The sequence below is a fragment of the Oncorhynchus gorbuscha genome, linkage group LG14 (assembly GCF_021184085.1).
Source record: "Oncorhynchus gorbuscha isolate QuinsamMale2020 ecotype Even-year linkage group LG14, OgorEven_v1.0, whole genome shotgun sequence".
Lineage (NCBI taxonomy): Eukaryota > Metazoa > Chordata > Actinopteri > Salmoniformes > Salmonidae > Oncorhynchus > Oncorhynchus gorbuscha.
This window is the reverse complement of record NC_060186.1, coordinates 56,123,273-56,144,694: the sequence shown is the minus strand read 5'-3', so window position 1 is coordinate 56,144,694 and position 21,422 is coordinate 56,123,273. Positions and strand designations below refer to the sequence as shown.

Sequence of the window (21,422 nt, the reverse complement as noted above, 5' to 3'; positions counted from 1 at the left end):
GACGTCAGCAGCGGCAGAATCAGAGAGCTTCCACATTCTAGTCTCCTGGTTCATCATTGCCATATCGCGGAGGATAGAATTACCATCCAGGGTTTGCGCAGCCGAACCGAGTCCCTGCATCAGTCATGGCGGCGCCGTTAGCCCACTTCGACGAAGACTGGCAGGATTTCAATGAATTCAAGGCGGCCTCCGGGTCGCCCAACCGACTGGACCAGCTGAACTCGAACATGGCTGATTCGGGACTGGTGGATGATTTCTCAGACCTCGACAGCTTCTCCGGGGATATATGCAGCTTCACATCAATGGAGGACCTTGTCCACGACTTCGATGAGAAGCTGACAGTTTGCTTTCGAAATTACAACACCAAGACTGAAAACATAGCCCCTATTAAACCTATCACAGAAGATAATTTCCTCAAAGACGACGAGTGAGTGTGAATTTTGTAGCTACTACTTTTTTATCAGTTAAGCATTTATAGTTTGTCTACAATCTCAAGCTAGTTAGTTAGCATACTACTGCTAATGTGAACCTGCTGCTAGCTATCCATTTTACATAAGGGTTGTTAGTGTTAGCTAGTTAGTCAATGTTATTTGTAATGCATGTAAATCTGTAAAGATAACTTAGGAAATAAGGACTTCAAGAGAAGAGCCTTCAAGATAAGCTTAAGTGTTTTGTTGTTTGTTAGCAGGTAACGTTAGTTAAAATGCATTAGCTGAGCTGTGTTTTCAAAGTAGCTAGCTAAGTTAGCTAGCAGCTAGCTACCCAATTGAAGTTTGTAAATAACTTGATAGTTAAAGTTTCACATGTCACATGCACAGTGACATTACTTTCTTGCAAACTCAAAACTCAACAATACAATCATTAATAACAATGTAATACTAGAAAAAACACACGAGAAATATGAAGAACGCAAAAAGTAAGTAAGCATACTAACATTATATACATACCTAGTTCCAATGCCATATTTACAATGTCAGCGATATTGGCGTGATGGAGTTGGATATGATATAAGGTGACAGGATATAGGATATAAACCGAGTAGCAGCAGCTTCTATGTGGGTGCGTGTGTGTAGACTAATGTGCATATTATGTGTGAGTGAGTGTGTAGGGCCCTGGTGATCAAAATTAAAACTGCGATAAAGATAGAAAGTTAACTCCGATAGTTTGTGTAGCTATTTAGGATTCTTGTTGATTGGGGATGAAAGCCGTTCAGGAGCCATACCGCCTGAAATATATGTCCTGGATTAGAGGTTGACAGATTATGATTTTTCAACCAATACCAATTATTGGAGGACCAAAAAAAGCCGATACATAATAATCGGCTGATTTTATTACTTTTTAAAATATTTTTTTTTGTGTGTGTGTGTGTGTGTGTGTGTGTGTGTGTGTGTGTGTGTGTGTGTGTGTGTTTTTTTGTGTGTGTGTGTGTGTGTGTGTGTGTGTGTGTAATAATGACAATTACTGAATGAATACATTTATTTTAACTTAATATAATACATAAGATCTATTTAGTCTCAAATAAATAATGAAACATGCTCAATTTGGTTTAAATAATGAAAAAACACATTGTTGGAGAAGAAAGTAAAAGTGCAATATGTGCCTTGTAAAAAAGCTAACGTTTAAGTTCCTTGCTCAGAAAATATGAAAGCTGGTGGTTCAGTATTCCCAGTTCTTCAATATTCGCAGTTAAGAAGTTTTAGGTTGTAGTTAATTAGGAATTATGACGCCTCAACTATTTATCTCTATACCATTTTTGTATTTCATATACCTTTGACTATTGGATGTTCTAGTAGGCACTTTAGTATTGCCAGCCTTATCTCAGGAGTTGATAGGCTTTAAGTCATAAACAGTGCTGTGCCTCAAGCATTGCTAAGAGCTGGTTTAAATGAATGGTTAAAAGTTTAAATGAATGGTTACGAGCCTGCTGCTGCCTACCACCACTCAGTGAGACTGCTCTATCAAATATCAAATCATAGACTTAATTATAATAAACACAGAAATACGAGCCTTTGGTCATTAATATGCCAATGCCGCTCTGTACCATCACTCATTCATATATCTTTATGTACATATTCTTTATCCCCTTACACTTGTGTCTATAAGGTAGTAGTTTTGGAATTGTTAGCTAGATTACTTGTTGGTTATTACTGCATTGTCGGAACTAGAAGCACAAGCATTTCGCTACACTCGCATTAACATCTGCTAACCATGTGTATGTGAGAAATAAAATTTTATTTAATTTAATATGGTCAAATCCGGAAAACTGTCATTTCAAAAACAAAACATTTATTCTTTCAGTGAAATACTTCCGTATTTTATTGAACTGGTGGCAAACCCTAAGTCTAAATATTGCTGTTACATTGCACAGCCTTCAATGTTGTGTCATAATTACGTAAAATTCTGGCAAATTGTTCGCAACAAGCCAGGTGGCCCAAACTGTTGCAATATACCCTGACTCTGCGTGCAATGAACGCAAGAGAAGTGACACAATTTCCCAAGTTAATATTGCCTGCTAACATGAATTTCTTAACTAAATATGCAGGTTTAAAAATATATACTTCTGTGTATTGATTTTAAGAAAGGCATTGATGTTTATGGTTAGGTACATTCGTGCAGCGATTGTGCATTTGTTAAATCATCACCTTTTGGTGAAGTAGGCTGTGATTCGATGATAAATTAACAGGCACCACATTGATTATATGCAACGCAGGACAAGCTGGTTAACCTAGTAATATCATAAACCATGTGTAGTTAACTAGTGATTATGTGAAGATTGATTGTTTTTTTATAAAATAAGTTTAATGCTAGCTAGCAACTTAACTTGGCTCCTTGCTGCACTCGCGTAACAGGTGGTCAGCCTGCCACACAATCGGTTACTGATTGTTATTAAAACTTGAAATTGTCCCTAATTGGCCGATTAATCGGCCAACCTTTATCCTGGATGGCAGGGAGCTCGGCCCCAGTGATCTACTGGGCTGTCCGCGCCTTGCGATCGAGGGCGGTACTATTAGCATACCAGGCAGTGATGCAGCCAGTCAAGATGTGGAGCTGTGGAGCCTTTTGACAATTTGAGGGCCCATGGCTAACTTTTTCAACCTCCTGAGGGGGAAGAGGTGCTTTCACACCTTCTTCACAACTGTGTGTGTGGGTTTGGACCATTTTAAGGCTTTAGTGATTTGGACACAGAAGAACTTGAAGCTCTCGACAGAGGTACACAGAGGTAAAGCTTTGTAATTGTTTTTGAAAGGGCACACTTCAGCTTAGTCTGATTTAATCTGGCAGTAATACACAATTAATGGGTATATACAGCCTGAAACGAATCTCTGAAAATCGTGTAAATGTACCCTAGAAGGCAGAATTTTGAATAGAATTACATTTAAACTACTGGTTGAGACAAAATATCTCCAGGAAGGTATTGTTTACCCTACTGTTTAGATCGATGGTGTGTATGTGGTACTTCAACCTGCTCTCAGAGCATTTCTTATTATTCTGTATGTAAATTTGAGACTCCATTTAGTATGTGGATATCCATCATCCATTTCGTATAATATGTTGCGAATGACAATTCTTATGTTACGAATTTGCAAAACCTACAATCTGTTACAAATGTGCAAAACTTATATTTTACAAATTACAATTTGTTATTACGAACATTAGTTAGGTGGCTAAGTGGGTAATGCTAATGTTAGCTAGATGGCTAACGTTAGCTGGGTTAGGGGAAGAGTTAGCTAAAAGGGTTATTAAGTAATCTTCTGTGTTATGTAACCAAACATAACATATACTAATTTAAGTGTCCAGGATTTACATGTACTATTTTACATCTAGCCTATGAGACCAAGCTTGGTTGTTCGCAGCAAGATAAAATTGGATATTCGATTTCCTCTAGTTAATAACTATTGTACCAAGCATGCCATCACAATGAACATTTAATATTCTGAATCCAAATAACATTTTTTTTCATTGTCATGGCATGCTTGGTTCAATAGCCTTTGAAGAGAGAGAACTGAACATCCAATATAAAACTAACATTAACATATACAGTGCCTTCAGAAATGACTCATACCCCTTGACCATAGATTACACATTTTGTTACTACAGCCTGAATCCAAAATGGATTAAAAATATTTTTTCTTCTTACCAATCTATACATAATACCCCATAATAATAATGTGAAACCATGTTTTTTTTTTCAATTGTAGCAAGTTTATTGAAAATGAAATACAGAAATATCTCATTTACATAAGTATTCACACCCCTGAGTCGGTACTTTGTAGAAGCACCTTTGGCAGCAATTACAGCTAAAATTCTTTCTGGGTAAGTCTCTAAAAACCTTTCACACCTGGATTGCGCAACATTTACCCATTTATTATTTTCATAATTCTTCAAGCTCTTTCAAATTGCTTGTCAACCATTTTCAAGTGTTGCCATAGATTTCCAAGTAGATTGAAGTCAATGTTGTAAATAGGCCATTTGGTAACATTCACTGTCTTCTTGCTAAGCAACTCCAGTGTAGTTTTGGCCTTGTGTTTTAGGTTATTGGTCTGCTGAAAGGTGAATTCATCTCCCAGTGTCTGGTGGAAAGCAGACCGAACCAGGTTTTCCTAGGATTTTGCCTGTACTTAGCTCTATTCCATAAAAAAATGTATCCTGAAAAACTCCCCAGTCCTTAACGATTAAAAGCATACGCACAGCATGATGCAGCCACCACTATGCTTGAAAATATGGAGAGTGGTACTCTGTATTGTGTTGTATTGGATTTGCCTCAAACATAACACTTTGTATAAAGGGCAAAGGTAATTGCTTGGCCACATTTTTGTTGCATTACTTTAGTGCCTTGTTGCAAACAGAATGCATGTTTTGGAATATTATTTTTCTCTACAGACTTCCTTTTCATTCTGTCAATTAGGTTGGTATTGTGGAGTAACTACAATGTTTTTGATCCATCCTCAGTTTTTTGCTATCACAGCCATTAACCAGTTAATTGTAATGAAAAATATGATCTATGTAATCCCCCAAATAATGATTTATTATGAGAGGGCCATAAACAATACCTAGTAATGCTGCATACTCAGGACGGTTAAAATCTCACCTTTCTGGTAATATTTTTTTAATAAAAGGCTGAGGTGTACTGACTTTTGAGGACACAAGCTGAAGTACACAGTACAAGTATGATACAAATAAGAAAATGAAATGTTATATTATGCATTTCCTATTAAACAAAACTGTATCGGTAAGGCTTGAAATGACTTATTTGCTTTCTAAATATAGTATATTGAAATTATAAACATGACTAACTATAAGATTTCACCTTCCTTATATCTGTAAAATACATAAATGCATTTTTTCTGAAGGTCTTGCTTGATCAAAACGTCTGCCCCCATCGCTGTGTCTCACAGAGCTCTTTATTGGCTTCCTGAACTTGTTAGGAACTCTCCTTTCATCTATATTAATTTTGTCTGTCTATGACAGTGTTTAAAATTTTTAAAAATCTATTAATTATTTTAGATTAATTGCTATGAATTGACCTCAATGTGCTACCGTGATGAAACTACTCTCCTGCTGTGCTACGATGTAACGATGTCAGTGGCTGTGATGTAGGGTTCCGCCAGGAGTTGGGCAGCCGGAAGAGCAAATGAAATGAAGCTGGGATGTGTCCCTCCTACCAAGTGGTAAACAATACCGCACAAACAACTTTAAAAATAAAAAGCGAGCTTAATCGCTCAGCACACACACACAGAGTCAGATGCACACACAAAGATTGTCAGTTGAAATGGACAGTCTTCTATGTTGCTTCAGTTGCTCTTGAGTCACATCCAAATAATCTTGGGGAAACACTGCACTCTTTTACAGTAAAATGAGCTCAGGATGGTGAGAGGAAGGTGGAGGGGGTAGTTTGGAGAGAAGCCTTAGCAGGGCTGAAAGAGCAGTGCACTGAGGGCAGCGGAGTCCTTTCATGAGTGACTGCCCTTTTTGGAGGACGTGCCTTGCCTACTAACAAGCTCTACTGTAGCTGGCTAATGACCTACCTCCAAGCAGAGACGCACAGCGAGGATGACATGGAGACCGGAAGTAATGTGTGTGTGTTCATATATCGATGTGCTTTAGGGAAAAGTTTCATGATCAACTTTCCTTGGTGTAGGTCTACCCATGGAGATACAGAGAGCCACTGGCCACATAGAGACTTTTGTGTGCTTGTTCTTGTTTATGCAGGGATTGCATGTGTGCGTGCGTGTCTGTTGACGGCCTAAAAATATAGTAACGCCTGAATCACAGGGTGACAGCCGCAGGGCCAAAGCATTTCCTGCCAGCATTGCCCAATTTAGAGAACCTGTCCTTGAACTGTGTTGTTGATGATAATGATTCTTTGTTAGTAAGAGAGGGATGGAGAGACTGGAGTTATATGAAGAACACGTGTGTGACAAACTCTCTGATGCAAAACCTTTCTGACACTTGGGTTCACAGTGCCCATCCTCGCATCGCTCGCAGCAGTCCTGGTCAGACACACACACTCATCCTCACATTACACATGTTCACTCCCATTGTGTAGTGGGATTTATGTACAAATTGTATTCTGTATTTCCTATAGTATAGCGTAAAGCCCTTTTTGAGAGAGAATTGACATAAAAAATACATTTGGCATAAAAAAAATGTCTAGGCTATTAAAATGCTAGATTCCTGCTCTCTTATCAGGCAGAGGCGAGCTGCTTCAAGGACAGAGGGGTGTGTGTGGGTGGTGAGGAAAGAGGATGACACACTACTGCCAACTAATGCTGTGTCACTGGGGAAATGTTTCAAGTGCAGTGTAATATTTTCTGTCTGTCTTCTTTTTCTCTCCTTTCTCATCCCCTTTCTCTTCATTCCTCTCCCACGTTCTTTCTCTCGTTCTCCCCCTCAGGGTGTGGAATGCTCTGACAGATAACTATGGCAACGTGATGCCAGTGGACTGGAAGACATCTCACATTCGCTCCCTGCATCTCCCCACACTCAACCTCTGCAAGCAGGGGGTAAGACACACACACACCCACAGGCTAAAGCCCACACCCATAGGCAAACACTTACACACATGGTCTGCACCTCCACACTGTACACATTCACAGGCGCTATCGGAGTCGGTGAGGCCAGCTGGTTTCTCCACGCATCGCGCTGACAGAAAAAAACATATTTCTGGTAAGAAGAGGGTCGGGGGCTTATGCTTCATGGTTAACATGATGTGGTGTGGCCACAACAACATACAGGAACACAAGTCCTTCTGTTCACCTGATTTAGAATTCCTCACAATCAAATGTCGACCGCATTATCTACCAAGGGAATTCTCTTCGATTATAATCACAGCCGTATATATTCCCCCCCAAGCAGACACATGGATGGCTCTGAACTAACTTTATTTGACTCTTTGCAAACTGGAATCCATATATCCGGAGGCTGCATTTATTGTAGCTGGGGATTTTAACAAGGCTAGTCTGAAAACAAGACTCCCTAAATTTTATCAGCATATCGATTGCGCAACCAGGGCTGGAAAAACCTTGGATCATTGCTATTCCAACTTCTGCTCTCCTTTCAGAAAAGCTGACCACGACTCCATTTTGTTGATCCCTGCCTACAGACAGAAACTAAAACAAGAAGCTCCCGCGCTGAGTTCTGTTCAACACTGGTCCAACCAATCTGATTCCACACTCCAAGACTGCTTCCATCATGTGGACTGGGATATGTTTCGTATTGCGTTCAGACAACAACATTAACGAATACGCTGATTCGGTGAGCGAGTTCATTAGAACGTGCGTTGAAGATGTCGTTCCCATAGCAAAGATTAAAACATTCCCAAACCAGAAACAGTGGATTGATGGCAGCATTCGCTTGAAACTGAAAGCGCGAACACTGCTTTTAATCAGGGCAAGGTGACCGGAAACATGACCGAATACAAACAGTGTAACTATTCCCTCTGCAAGGCAATCAAACAAGCTAAGCGTCAGTATAGAGACAAAGTAAAATCTCAATTCAACGGCTCAGATACAAGAGGTATGTGGCAGGGTCTACAGTCAATCACGGATTACAAAAAGGAAACCAGCCCCGTCACGGACCAGGATGTCTTGCTCCCAGACAGACTAAATAACTTTTTTGCCCGCTTTGAGGACAATACAGTGCCACTGACACGGCCCGCAACTAAAACATGCGGACTCTCCTTCACTGCAGCCGACGTGAGGAAAACATTTAAACGTGTCAACCCTCGCAAGGCTGCAGGCCCAGACGGCATCCCCAGCCGCGCCCTCAGAGCATGCGCAGACCAGCTGGCTGGTGTGTTTACGGACATATTCAATCAATCCCTATCCCAGTCTGTTGTTCCCACATGCTTCAAGAGGGCCACCATTGTTCCTGTTCCCAAGAAAGCTAAGGTAACTGAGCACTCACTTCCGTCATTGTGAAGTGCTTTGAGAGACTAGTCAAGGACCATATCACCTCCACCCTACCTGTCACCCTAGACCCACTCCAATTTGCTTTCCGCCCAAATAGGTCCACAGACGATGCAATCTCAACCACACTGCACACTGCCCTAACCCATCTGGACAAGAGGAATACCTATGTGAGAATGCTGTTCATCGACTACAGCTCGGCATTTAACACCATAGTGCCCTCCAAGCTCGTCATCAAGCTCGAGACCCTGGGTCTCGACCCCGCCCTGTGCAACTGGGTACTCGACTTCCTGACGGGCCGCCCCCAGGTGGTGAGGGTAGGCAACAACATCTCTACCCCGCTGATCCTCAACACTGGAGCCCCACAAGGGTGCGATCTGAGCCCTCTCCTGTACTCCCTGTTCACCCACGACTGCGTGGCCACGCACGCTTCCAACTCAATCATCAAGTTTGCAGACGACACAACAGTGGTAGGCTTGATTACCAACAACGACGAGACGGCCTACAGGGAGGAGGTGAGGGCCCTCGGAGTGTGGTGTTAGGAAAATAACCTCACACTCAACGTCAACAAAACTAAGGAGATGATTGTGGACTTCAGGAAACAGCAGAGGGAACACCCCCCTATCCACATCGATGGAACAGTAGTGGAGAGCGTAGTAAGTTTTAAGTTCCTCGGCGTACACATCACAGACTAACTGAATTGGTCCACCCACACAGACAGCATCGTGAAGAAGGCGCAGCAGCGCCTCTTCAACCTCAGGAGGCTGAAGAAATTCGGCTTGTCACCAAAAGCACTCACAAACTTCTACAGATGCACAATCGAGAGCATCCTGTCGGGCTGTATCACCGCCTGGTACGGCAACTGCTCCGCCCACAACCGCAAGGCTCTCCAGAGGGTAGTGAGGTCTGCACAACGCATCACCGGGGGCAAACTACCTGCCCTCCAGGACACCTACACCACCCGATGTCACAGGAAGGCCATAAAGATCATTAAGGACAACAACCACCCGAGCCACTGCCTGTTCACCCCGCTATCATCCAGAAGGCGAGGTCAGTACAGGTGCATCAAAGCTGGGACCGAGAGACTGAAAAACAGCTTCTATCTCAAGGCCATCAGACTGTTAAACAGCCACCACTAACATTGAGTGGCTGCTGCCAACACACTGACTCAACTCCAGCCACTTTAATAATGGGAATCGATGGGAAATTATGTAAAATATATCACTAGCCACTTTAGACAATGCTACCTAATATAATGTTTACATACCCTACATTATTCATCTCATATGTATACGTATATACTGTACTCTATATCATCTACTGCATCTTTATGTAATACATGTATCACTAGCCACTTTAACTATGCCACTTTGTTTACATACTCATGTCATATGTATATACTGCACTCAATACCATCTACTGTATCTTGCCTATGCCGCTCTGTACCATCACTCATTCATATATCTTTATGTACATATTCTTTATCCCCTTACACTTGTGTCTATAAGGTAGTAGTTTTGGAATTGTTAGCTATATTACTTGTTGGTTATTACTGCATTGTCGGAACTAGAAGCACAAGCATTTCGCTACACTCGCATTAACATCTGCTAACCATGTGTATGTGACAAATAAAATTTGATTTGATTCCCCCACTCAGCACACCTGTTCATTAACTCAGCCAAGCTGACTCTCATCCCCCTTTTTTGCTTTCTCCCTCCCTATCTCTCTCTTCGTCCCTCTTCTCGCCCTCTTCTCTCTCTCTTCCTCTGATGGACAGAAGCTGGACAACATGCCTCTGGACCTGTCTGATGATGAGGAGCTGAGGGAACAGATGGACATGCACTCCATTATTGTGTCCTGCATCAACGATGAGCCGCTCTTCACTGCCGAACAGGTACACACACACACTTGATAACCAACACACACATGCATACTCGCTCTCTTTCTATCACGTCTCAAATTCACCACACTCTACTACTTACAAAGCCACACTCTTAACACAAGCTATGTGTGTGTGTGTGTGTGTGTGTGTGTGTGTGTGTGTGTGTGTGTGTGTGTGTGTGTGTGTGTGTGTGTGTGTGTGTGTGTGTGTTGCAGGTGATCGAGGAGATTGAGGAGATGATGCAGGAGTCTCCAGACCCAGAAGATGATGAGAGCCCGTCCCAGTCAGACCTGTCCATGCTCTCCCAAGATCTCAGCAACCTCAAACGCTCCAGCTCCAACACCAGCTATGAGGACCGTGAGTGACTCCTAACTCGCATCAAATCACTAACAGCTCAAGTATAAACAGCTCCCTGCAGCTGTATTACACAACCCCATCCCATACATATATATTGAGTATACCAAACTTTAAGTTCCTAAAGGGATGCTGGCCCATGTTGACTCCAATGCTTTCCACAGTTGTCAAGTTCTTGATATACATGTTCTTGATATACACAGGAAACTGTTGAGCACAAAAAATGCAGCAGTGTTGCAGTTCTTGACACAAACCGGTGTGACTGGCACCTGCTACCATACCCGTTCAAAGGCACTTAAGTATTTTGTCTTGTCCATTCACCCTCTGAATGGCACACATACACAATCCATGTCTCAAGGCTTAAACATCCTTCTTTAACGTGTCTCCTCCCCTTCATCTACACTGATTGAAGTGGATTTAGCAGGTGACATCAATAAGGGATTAAATCAAAATCAAATGTATTTATATAGCTGATATCTCAAAGTGCTGTACTGAAACCCAGCCTAAAACCCCAAATAGCAAGCAATGCAGGTGTAGAAGCACGGTGGCTAGGAAAAACTCCCTAGAAAGGCCAATACCTAGGAAGAAACCTAGAGAGGAGCCAGGCTATGAGGGGTGGCCAGTCCTCTTCTGGCTGTGCCGGGTGGAGATTATAACAGAACATGACCAAGATGTTCAAATGTTCATAAATGACCAGCATGGTCAAATAATAATAATCACAGTAGTTGTCGAGGTTGCGGCAAGTCAGCACCTCCGGAGTAAATGTCAGTTGGCTTTTCATAGCCGTTCATTAAGAGTATCTCTACTGCTCCTGCTGTCTCTAGAGAGTTGAAAACAGCAGGTCTGGGACAGGTAGCACGCCCGGTGAACAGGTCAGGGTTCCATAGCCGCAGGCAGAACAGTTGAAACTGGAGCAGCAGCACGGCCAGGTGGACTGGGGACAGCAAGGAGTCATCATGCCAGGTAGTCCTGAGGCATGGTCCTAGGGCTCAGGTCCTACGAGAGAAAGAAAGAAGGAGAGAAAGAGAGAATTAGAGCGAGCATACTTAAATTCTCACAGGACACCGGATAAGACAGGAAAAGTACTCCAGATATAACAAACTGACCCTAGCCCCCCGACACACAAACTACTGCAGCATAAATACTGGAGGCTGAGACAGGAGGGGTCAGGAGACACTGTGGCCCCATCCGATGATACCCCCGGACATGGCCAAACAGGAAGGATATAGGGATCATAACTTTCACCTGGATTCACCTAGTCAGTCTGTCAGGGAAAGAGCAAGTGTTCTTAAATGTTTTGTATATTTAGTGTATATACAACTGGACTGCAGATACAGGCTCACAGTAGCATTGTTACATAATAGACACTACATACAACTGGACAGCAATTACAGCTTACTTGTTATGTAACTTTAAATGCAAAACATATCAAGCTGTAATGCAAACGTTTGGGACTGACCATGTAATTATGTGTTATTATGTGATGTGTTATCCTGCCATGTGTTCATGGAATTTGTCAAGCTCTATATAAGTATGTGTTAGTATGTTTATGTTCTAATCCCTACCTCCTCCCAGGCTTGCGTCGTCTTTCAGTCTCAGAGCTGAGCGAGGCATTGGAGCAGGTGGAGACGGCCATCAGGCGCTACAGTGAGGAGCTGATCCAGGCCCTGGCCCTGAGGGACGAGCTGGACTTTGAGAAGGAGGTGAAGAACAGCTTCATCTCACTGCTCATCGACGTGCAGAATCGGCAGAAGGAGCACCGTGAGTTGCTCCGCAAGAAGAAGAAGATCAGGCCCACAGGCAGCGCTCAGAGGGCAGACAGGACACATGTCCCTGGGACGGTGAGCGAGATGGGCACCGATAGACACAGATTCGTAAACATAGTATTGTATGATTTGAAATGCATATAATACACGTTGTGATGCACATACGTGCCTAGATACAGTGGGGTCTGAAATTATTGACACCCTTAATTAAGATGAGCAGTACTGACTGTATAAAATAAATAATGCAAGTACTGAGCTAATACAATTGCTCAGAGAAGTAGATTTTGTTTAACAAGTCATCATTTTTTTACTCAAATGTAGTGGTCAAAATGACCCCCCAAAGACTAAATAAAGTAGTCACAAGTTTAGTATTTGGTCCCATATTTCTATCACACAATGACTACATCAATATTTGAACTTTATTTAACTAAGCAAGTCCTTTAAGAACAAATTCTTATTTTCAATGATGGCCTAGGAACAGTACCTTGTCAGCTCGGGGATTCAATCTTGCAACCTTTCGGTTACTAGTCCAACGCTCTAACCACGAGGCTACCTGCCGCCCCTAAATTAATGGTAAATAATGTATTGTGTCATTTTGGAGTCAATTGTATTGTAAATAAGAATAGTATATGTTTCTAAACACCTCTACATTAATGTAGATGCTACCATGATTACGCATAATCCTGAATGAATCATGAATGATAATGATATCTTAGCATGTCTATTTACCATTATCTATTTGGCACAAAATAATCAGAATAAAATAAACCCAAAACAAACTGCAAATGCATCCAACAAGTCTGTAGAGTTACAAGCTTGATGTAGTCGTTGTTTGCTAGGAATATGGAACCAAATACTAAACTTTTGACTACTTTATAAGAGTCTTTGGGTGGTCAATCATTTTGACCCCTACCTTTTTCAGGAAAAATATTGACTTGCTAAACAAAATCTTTCTCTGGGCAATTGTATTAGTATAAAATAACATAATTTCCCACATTTTTGAGCATGCAATATAGTTCAGTACTTTATTTATTTTATATGGTCATTAATGCTCATCTTTATCAAGGGTGTCAATAATTTTGTACCCCACTGTTAGTGTATTGTGCACACGCCCATTTATGCAGGCACAAACCAGGTTAGATGCATGCACTGGAAACAAGAAATGCATGAGAGACATGCCTGGAAGTGCAAAACAACACCCTGCAGTAGTCCTGTACTAACTTCTGCACTCACCCTGCAGACCCTGTTGGGTCTCTCTTTCTGTCTCTCCTTCTGCTTCATTCTACAGTCCACTATTAGCCTGCTATTTACATAGTGAAAATGTATTTATTTACATCATTACATTGTAATTATTGGGCTTTGTTATATGTCTTTGTAAATACCAGCTGAAAACTGGACAGTAAAATAAACGACCCTGTAGGTCTGAATTCACCTTGCCATTGTTTTTGTCCAATCTGAACTGTTGGACTTCCGTGTGGATAATTTGTCCTTTTCGGAACCAGAAACGATGGCAGGTTGAATCCAGTTCTATACCCCTCTTCTTATTCTCCTGCTCTCTAGAGCTCTCATGTCTTTTTGGAGGGTTTCTCATTCTTTCTCTGGTAGTTTTATCTCTCTTGCGTTCTCTCTCTCCTCTCCCTTCCTCTAGCTCTTCACTATGGAAGGGCTGTCCACTGTCATTCAGAACGGCCTCCGTCAAACTTTCGGCATCACAGGAGGGGACAAACAGGTGCCCCCTCTCTCTAGCTATCCTCATCTTTTTTGACATTTTTCTTTGCAGTTCTTTTCTCTACAGCTTTTGCCGCTGCTGTGTTTACCACATGTCCTCTTTATTTTACCATCTTTCATTTTCAATTTAACTCAAGCCCTCCTTTCTGCTCTCTCTTCCTGTGGCTCATTCTCTCTGTCCATCAAACACAAATGAAGCAGCTCTCCTTCTCAGCTTTCATATCCTTCTCTTTTTATCACTTGTTCTTTTCTTCCCTTATCCTTTTCCTGTCTTGTTGACTGAGCATTTAGCCTTGAGATTGGCTGTAACTGGATGCTGAATCATCCAGTAGTGTGCACTCCTTATTTCCTGCAAACAAGCATCCTCCTATTACTAATGCCCAGTTGTCTCCCACCAAGCTAAAACCAACCAATGGCCTTAAACCAACCAATGACCTTAAACCTCACCTACAGCCACACACCAACCAATCACAACTTACTTTCACTCATTATTGGCTCAGAGTCGACCAATGACTCTCTCACTCTCAAATAATCAGTTTCTTGACTTCCAACAATTCATACAAAGGGTGATGGTAAATGTTTAGGATTGTGACAGTCATGGAATTTTGGATGACTATAATTGGCCAGCGTAATGACGAGGTCTCGTTTAATATCTGTTTGAATAGCACATTTTCTCCCCTCCTTTGCGCCTGATCGCATGTGCTGCCATATAAATAGAATGAATCCAACGGGCCTCCGCATTTATGTCAATGATCAACATGTGCTGTCATCTTTTGATTCAACTCAACTGACATTGCTTGAACACTTCATAAACAGAGGAACAACGGCAAATTTAGGGAATTTGTCTAACTGCCTAAACTTCTCTGAATTAGTGTCCCCTCTGAGGAATACAGAAAATCTACTGACATAAATTCCATTCCGTCAGCAAACATACACTGAACAGAGATATAAATGTAAAGTGCTGAGATGAAAGATCCCAGCCACACGCCGTAAAAACAAATTACTTAAGTGATAATGCCCTAGAAGCCGGTGTTTGGAGGATATATTGGTACGTGTGTTGTTAGGTCCGAGACAAGTCGGGGGCAGAAAACTGCCAATATATCCTCCAAACACACGCTTCGAGGGTGTTATCACTTTTATACATCGGATTACTAACATATTCAAATAATGATTTTTACATATTTTCATTAACTTTATTTTGATGAATTTATTCATACTATTTAATCCTTCCACAAGATATAGTCCCAACACAAATCTAGGGTTGCTACCCAAGCCGGCTGGTCGTTCGATCTATCGGTTCGGTTTCCAGAGACGTGACCAAGTCGTTCAGTCTTTCTGTTCTGTATCTATGGACGCGACCCAGTCGGTGCTTCTAAATGTTATCCCTTGCTTGCTAGCTAGCTAGCCAACCACAGGTAACTTACGATCATGTCAAAAAGTGCAGCCAGAATAACAGCAATGTAGCTGCATTTGTTTAAGCTGTTTCCAGTGACATTTATTTGGATACATCCGTAACAATGAGCTAATGCGGTGTGATTTCGCCTGGTATGGAGAATGTGCTCTCTCACCAGGAAACTGTTGTTCAGGGGAGCTAGCCAACAACAGCTAACAGAGTCACTTCAAACTGAAACTGGAAGGACTGCAAACTAGCTGCACTTAGTTTCATTTGACCTTTTTTCAATTTACATATCTTTGTATATATCCATACAAATTATGCCAGCTGATTCATGATTCCGACTGGCCGAGAAAAGCTGCCTGTCTGTCTCGTCCCTGCACGTTCATTACTATATTGAGTAATTGAAACTGAAACAGCGCATCCCGAATGGCTGGAGACAACAAACAATGTACCAGGCCAGCTGTGATTTTACAATCTGAGAGCAATATTTGTTGGACTACCAAGAGAAATATTGGTGAATTATATTATTCATACATTGATATGCATCCATCTATTCTGCCAACATTGCCTTACTCTGTCATAGAATTCTGAGTCAAATCTAACCTATTTTTAAAACCTCTAAGTTGGTTTTGTAGCGTAAACTGGGAATTTTATATTTTTTATGGATATTATGGTTGTCTGCAAAGTAGTTAAAATGCTGGTTGTTCCAGTTGAAAGTTAAGATTCACCCATTTTGAATGTTATATCGTATTTGTGCATCACTGAGTGACGTTCTATCGAATCCCGGGGTCATTTAATGTTTTTATGTGTATCTGAGCTATTTGTCGTTCAAGCAGGCAGAACTACAGACGAGTTTTGCATCAAAATTCTTAACTTTCTCTTTTATCATGGTGCAGTTTTTCTTTTTCTTTCTGTTCAACATTTTTGTCTTTTTTTTAATCCCCCTCCATCCTTTGCCTTCCCTCTCTCCTGTGTCGTGTCGTGTTCTCTCTCTCCTCTCATTCTGTGGTTGTGACGTGTGTTTCTCGCTCTCAGTATCTGACCACAGTTATCCCCTATGAGAAGAACTCTGGCTCCCCCTCTGTGGAAGACCTTCAGATCCTCACCAAGAGTGAGTACTGACATGTTCCTGTTTATTACAACGTTGTATTATTTATTTTACAAACCACACTTTGTCTGTTAACTTTTTAAGTCACTGTAGGCCAACTGATGAAAGCTGTAATGTGAAGACCGAAATGTCCTATTATGACCATGATAGTAACTCATCCCAAATCTTTTTTTTTTTTTTTGCTCTTCCCTCCATGCAGTTCTGCATGCCATGCGGGAGGACAGTGAGAAGGTACCCAGCCTCCTAACAGACTACATTCTCAAAGGTACTCCCTCCATACCAGTTACAAAACTCTTACTCCCGTTCAAAACACCACACATTACCACACAAGGTGTACATTCTCAAAGGTACTCAATTACGTTGAGGAAACATTGCTCCCATTCAAAACAGAGCTTTTGTCTAGATTGACAGTCTCACTATGACCTAGTGCCTGAGAAAGATGCTGCAGGACACAAGGGTCCAGTTAGGACACATGTTATTAGGAGGGTCTACTTCCAATGTGTTCTTTGTTCACTGAAGGCCTGCAGGGGTTTTCGGAGCCTTTCATCTTGACCTTTACCCTCCTTGTTTCTCGCCTCTGCTGCGCTGTTCTGTCGCTAGTTCTAGTATGAGAAAAGTGGAAGGTTTGTGAGCCACACACACACACACAATGACATGCATACAGGAAACGCACACACACGCAATGTGTGGAGAGCCCGCTCTCACACACCTCCGAGACAGCCCCCTTCCCTGGCTCTGTGCTGTAGTGTAGTGTACCTGTGCTGTGATTGTGATTATGGTGTACTTACTTTACTTACCCTCTATCTTACACACACTCCCTCCTCCTACTCACACACACACTCTTGCTCACCCCCCCATCTGTTCTTAATTGCTCTCTTCCATGTGGTAGATCATTTTAGGTTGACAGCTGTTTTCTGGGTGTTCTTCTTGTCCCTACAGTGCTGTGTCCCACATAAACCCAGTGGAGGAGCCACCTGTTCTACAACACTCTGAACACACTCAAGGCATAAGCACTTTTTATTTTTTAGGAACTCAACTTACTGTCCCTGACCTCCAGGGGGCCCTCATTGATTTTGTTAGTCACTCAGATATCAATAACATGGCATAAGCCATGGTAAAGTGATGAATTGTAGGAAATGATTCACCCCATGGTAAAATGGGTAGAAATGCAATAATGTCTCTCTGCCCCATATGGCAGAACTAGAATTGCATGAATTTTTCGTAGAAAATTGCTAAATGTTCTCTCTGCCCCATGGCAAAATGTGTAGAACTACAGGAAATGATCTTTAAAACATGCATTTTTCAGACTGTCATCAAGAGGGGTCCCATGAAACAAATTTGCCGCTCTTAGAGCCCCCAAAAGGCTAAAGCTGGCCCTGCGCTCAGGAGCTGCAGATGTTCTTGAACATACCAATGGAAGGAGTCACCCACCCCCCTAATAATGTGGACTCTTCCTGATGGAGTATTTATTTTCTCCACAACAACTTTTCCCGCAACCTTTTGAGATTCACATTTCAATGCCTGTTTTACCTTATCTTCTCACCTTTTACGTGTAATCTTAATGTGTTTTTAATGTTGTAATGCTAATATCTAACATTCGTTTTAATGTCTTCTCTGCATGTTAGCAGTATTACTCTCCATTGTCTAAAGTGGCTTGCTGTTCTCATCTTCTATCCTCCGTTTGCACTGATGTGAAGAACTGGAGATGGAAAACAAATTCCTCTACATTCACCTGCCTGCCTTTTCACATAATTAAAGGTTAGGGTGAGGAGACAAGGAGAAGAAGTCACTTGACAATTGTGATGCAGCTTTTCTCTGTTAAACTGGCTAATTCCCTCTGTGTGTGTATATATAGGAGGGATGGGAAAATAAGGCTTCTTGAACCAGTCTAACTAAGGCGGGATCAGTCCAATGGGAGCTCGCCACTTTATCAGAGAGCTATTGGTTCAGAGCAATTAATGATTGACAGACCATGGGATTAGTGGGGTTCAGAAGCCTTGTTTTCACCATCTCTTAGGTTTTATGTTTCATAAACCCCCTTAAAGGTTGTGCACGTCTTTGCATGCTGCTACATAGGATTAGCGAGCTACATCGGTCAAATATTATGAAGCATTGTTTGTATACTACAATGTGAAATTGCACAGATGGAACTTTTTTTTTAAGTGGTAACTTCTCGAAAAAGGGAAAAATGACAGAAGTTAGTAAGAAGGTAACAAAGAACAAACTTGTACAGCTTTTTATTTTTCTGTAGTTTTAGAGAGATGAGGGACTTTTTACTGCCAGCAGTGTGTGGCCACTTATTATGACATCACCATTGTTATGTAAACACTAGCCGTCAACCTCTGACCCCTCCTAGGGATGTCACATGACATCACCCTGTATACTTGCCTCATACCTCCTCTATAAAGTACAGTAAGTGAAGGGTTACAGCAATAATATTAGAATGTAAAATAATGATTAAATTGCTGTGAGTTGATCCTGCCATGTTGTGTTTAGAACTAATAACTCTTTGGTGTTGTGTAAATGTTGGGGATCTAGTGATGACATGTTGTCTTGTCTAGTGGATGTAGCAACAGTAGTAGATCACCAAATCGTTGCATGCACTTATGTAGACAATTTAAAGGATGTAGAGAGGTTTCTGTACAAAAGCAGGAGAGATTTTTCAAACATAAATATTTCAAAAACCCATTGTCTACATCCACAACCACTAACCTTCAGCACTGTCTATAATATCACCTCAGTACAATCCTGTCAAATCATCAGCAGTAACTAAGCTCAGTGCACAATATTTACGATAACACACAAGCCCATCAGGTCTGGTCTATCACGACTCTCAGGTACACCCAGAGCATCGGTTCTACAGCAGCCAGCCTGTCCACAGAAATACAGCATTATGGATCCTGTTAGGAAGAAGAGTGTAGATGTTGTTACGCCATGCTTGGGGATAATGTTGAAGCATTAGCAAGCCCATCATCCTATAGCTTGAGTAGCCATTTAGTAGTTTTTGTCTGTCCTAGGCCTGAGTAGTAATATAGTAACATCAGTGATAAGGCTTCAGACAAGTATAGGCTAGTACCTAGCTAAGTGGACGTTGTAGCATCAGCTTGCAAAAGCTCTGTACCAAGGCAGCCTGACACCTATAGACAGCAACTAGATATCCCAGGTGGGCTGCTGTAAGGCAATGGTAGTGCCATTCCTCACTAGTAGAAGTCTGATGTAGTTGGCAGGAATCATCGAGTCTAACGGAAGCTCTCTTTCCCCTGTATCAAAGTGTATGTTATGAAGAGATGTTTGGTTTTAGTTGAGGGTCTCAGAAGGCATCTTTCTTTAGTAAGGGAAGCCAGTAGACCTCTACGTACTGTACAGAATCATATGTAACTATCTTTGAACTGTAGCAAGCTTCAGAAGCATTCAGAACCCCAAGCATGTGCTGCATGCACTTTATCTACTTTTACTTAAAGTAAATAAAATGAATGATAAGGATTAAGGTCACACTAAAGGGAACCTTAGCATTGAACCACATTGTAATAAGAAAGTTAAGCTGAACTGAAATGTATACTAGCTTGGGTGGGGTTTGGACTCCTTGAAACTAGTCGAGTTGAGAACTAGTATTATTCTGTTTGTCTTGGAGCGGCATGGGGTTGTCACGGAGATCAGAGAAGGTTATCGACTCAGGCTGAAGCCCCACCCCTCGTTGCATGTCTGCTAAAATAGAGGGACCATATCAGCGTATATCCACGCTTTATCTAGAGATTTATATTTATATAGACACAAGCAACAAATAAGGCTGCCTTTGTAAATGCCAGAACTTTTGTATAATAGAATCTACTCATTTATTTTTAATGCAATATACTTCTTCCCCCATTTTGGGTTTTTATGTTTACTTGTCTTGTTGTCATGAGGTACTAATGTACATTCATTTATTCAGTAAATGTTTGTTTTGTAACCATATCGACTGTAGTGGTACAAACGTTTTGTGCCAGAATTACATTGGAACTCATTTCAAATAAATAATGTTTACTTTGGTGTCATACTATTGGTTTGTAAGTGCATCCATGATGATCAATAATTGGTATTAAATTACCTTTTTACTCTACTTAAAGTTACTATCAAAATACATTGGTCCACACTTTTAATAGATGCAATCTGTAAACAGAAAATGTGCAGAAACTTATCAAAAGGCATTCTTACATGCAGAGCAACAGCAAGTCAATGTACAAATGTGTTTTATATAAAATAAAAAATGGCATACTCTTCTCTTTCTATGTTAGGTCAGTGTAGCTATAAGAACAAATCTGAATATAAATGGATGCCTTAATACTGTAAATTGAAAAAGAATGAAATGTTATTCTCTCAGTGTAACGGGCAGCTCTTCTCTCCATAAGCCCTCTACCTCCTCGGGAGTCCTATTTCATGGAAGCACTCATGCATCTGTCCCAGAGTTATGTCAGTCTGGCTCCCAAGAAAAGTCATTTTCTTAGACAATCTGAAGTGAGTCATCTATCAGTTCGATGTGAAGAAGCAGTAAAACCAAACTGCACAACGTTGCATTCATAGCCAAATAGGAATAGTTCTAAGCAGTGGCGACCTGTCATTCAGGGCAGGTGGGGCAGAGCTTAAAAATATATATGACTATTTTATTTTTGCCTGCTTTTCATGTTGATTTTGTATTAATTCGTGTCACATATCAGTTTGCAAACAATGTAAAAAAATATATATATATATTAATTGAATGAATAAAGCTGCATACAAACATGATCTCTTTCTTGAGTAAGGCAGC

At 41.3% G+C, this 21,422-nt stretch overlaps 1 protein-coding gene across 2 annotated transcripts; it reads left to right on the top strand.

Annotated features, from left to right (window-relative positions):
• Positions 1 to 17: 17 nt before the first annotated feature.
• On the top strand, positions 18 to 20,678 carry LOC123995169 (fasciculation and elongation protein zeta-2-like). Of its 2 annotated transcripts, XM_046298580.1 has the most exons (10): positions 18 to 427; positions 6,896 to 7,004; positions 10,186 to 10,302; positions 10,506 to 10,647; positions 12,220 to 12,485; positions 14,059 to 14,139; positions 16,570 to 16,645; positions 16,842 to 16,907; positions 17,582 to 17,646; positions 17,949 to 20,678. In XM_046298580.1, exons 1-9 carry the CDS (start codon positions 126 to 128, stop codon positions 17,596 to 17,598), a joined length of 1,176 nt encoding a protein of 391 aa, XP_046154536.1. In that variant the 5' UTR covers positions 18 to 125; the 3' UTR covers positions 17,599 to 17,646; positions 17,949 to 20,678. The 2 variants fall into 2 exon arrangements, with proteins under 2 accessions (XP_046154536.1, XP_046154537.1); XM_046298581.1 differs by lacking the exon at positions 14,059 to 14,139 and having other exon boundaries at positions 23 to 427; positions 17,582 to 20,678.
• The last annotated feature ends 744 nt before the right edge of the window (positions 20,679 to 21,422 follow it).

Coding starts and splice junctions, on each gene's coding strand:
- LOC123995169 (XM_046298580.1), top strand. CDS start 126: ATGGCGGCGCCGTTAGCCCACTTCGACGAAGACTGGCAGGATTTCAAT. Junction 12,486..14,058: donor GGACACATGTCCCTGGGACG/GTGAGCGAGATG, acceptor CCCTTCCTCTAG/CTCTTCACTATGGAAGGGCT. Junction 14,140..16,569: donor TCACAGGAGGGGACAAACAG/GTGCCCCCTCTC, acceptor TCTCGCTCTCAG/TATCTGACCACAGTTATCCC.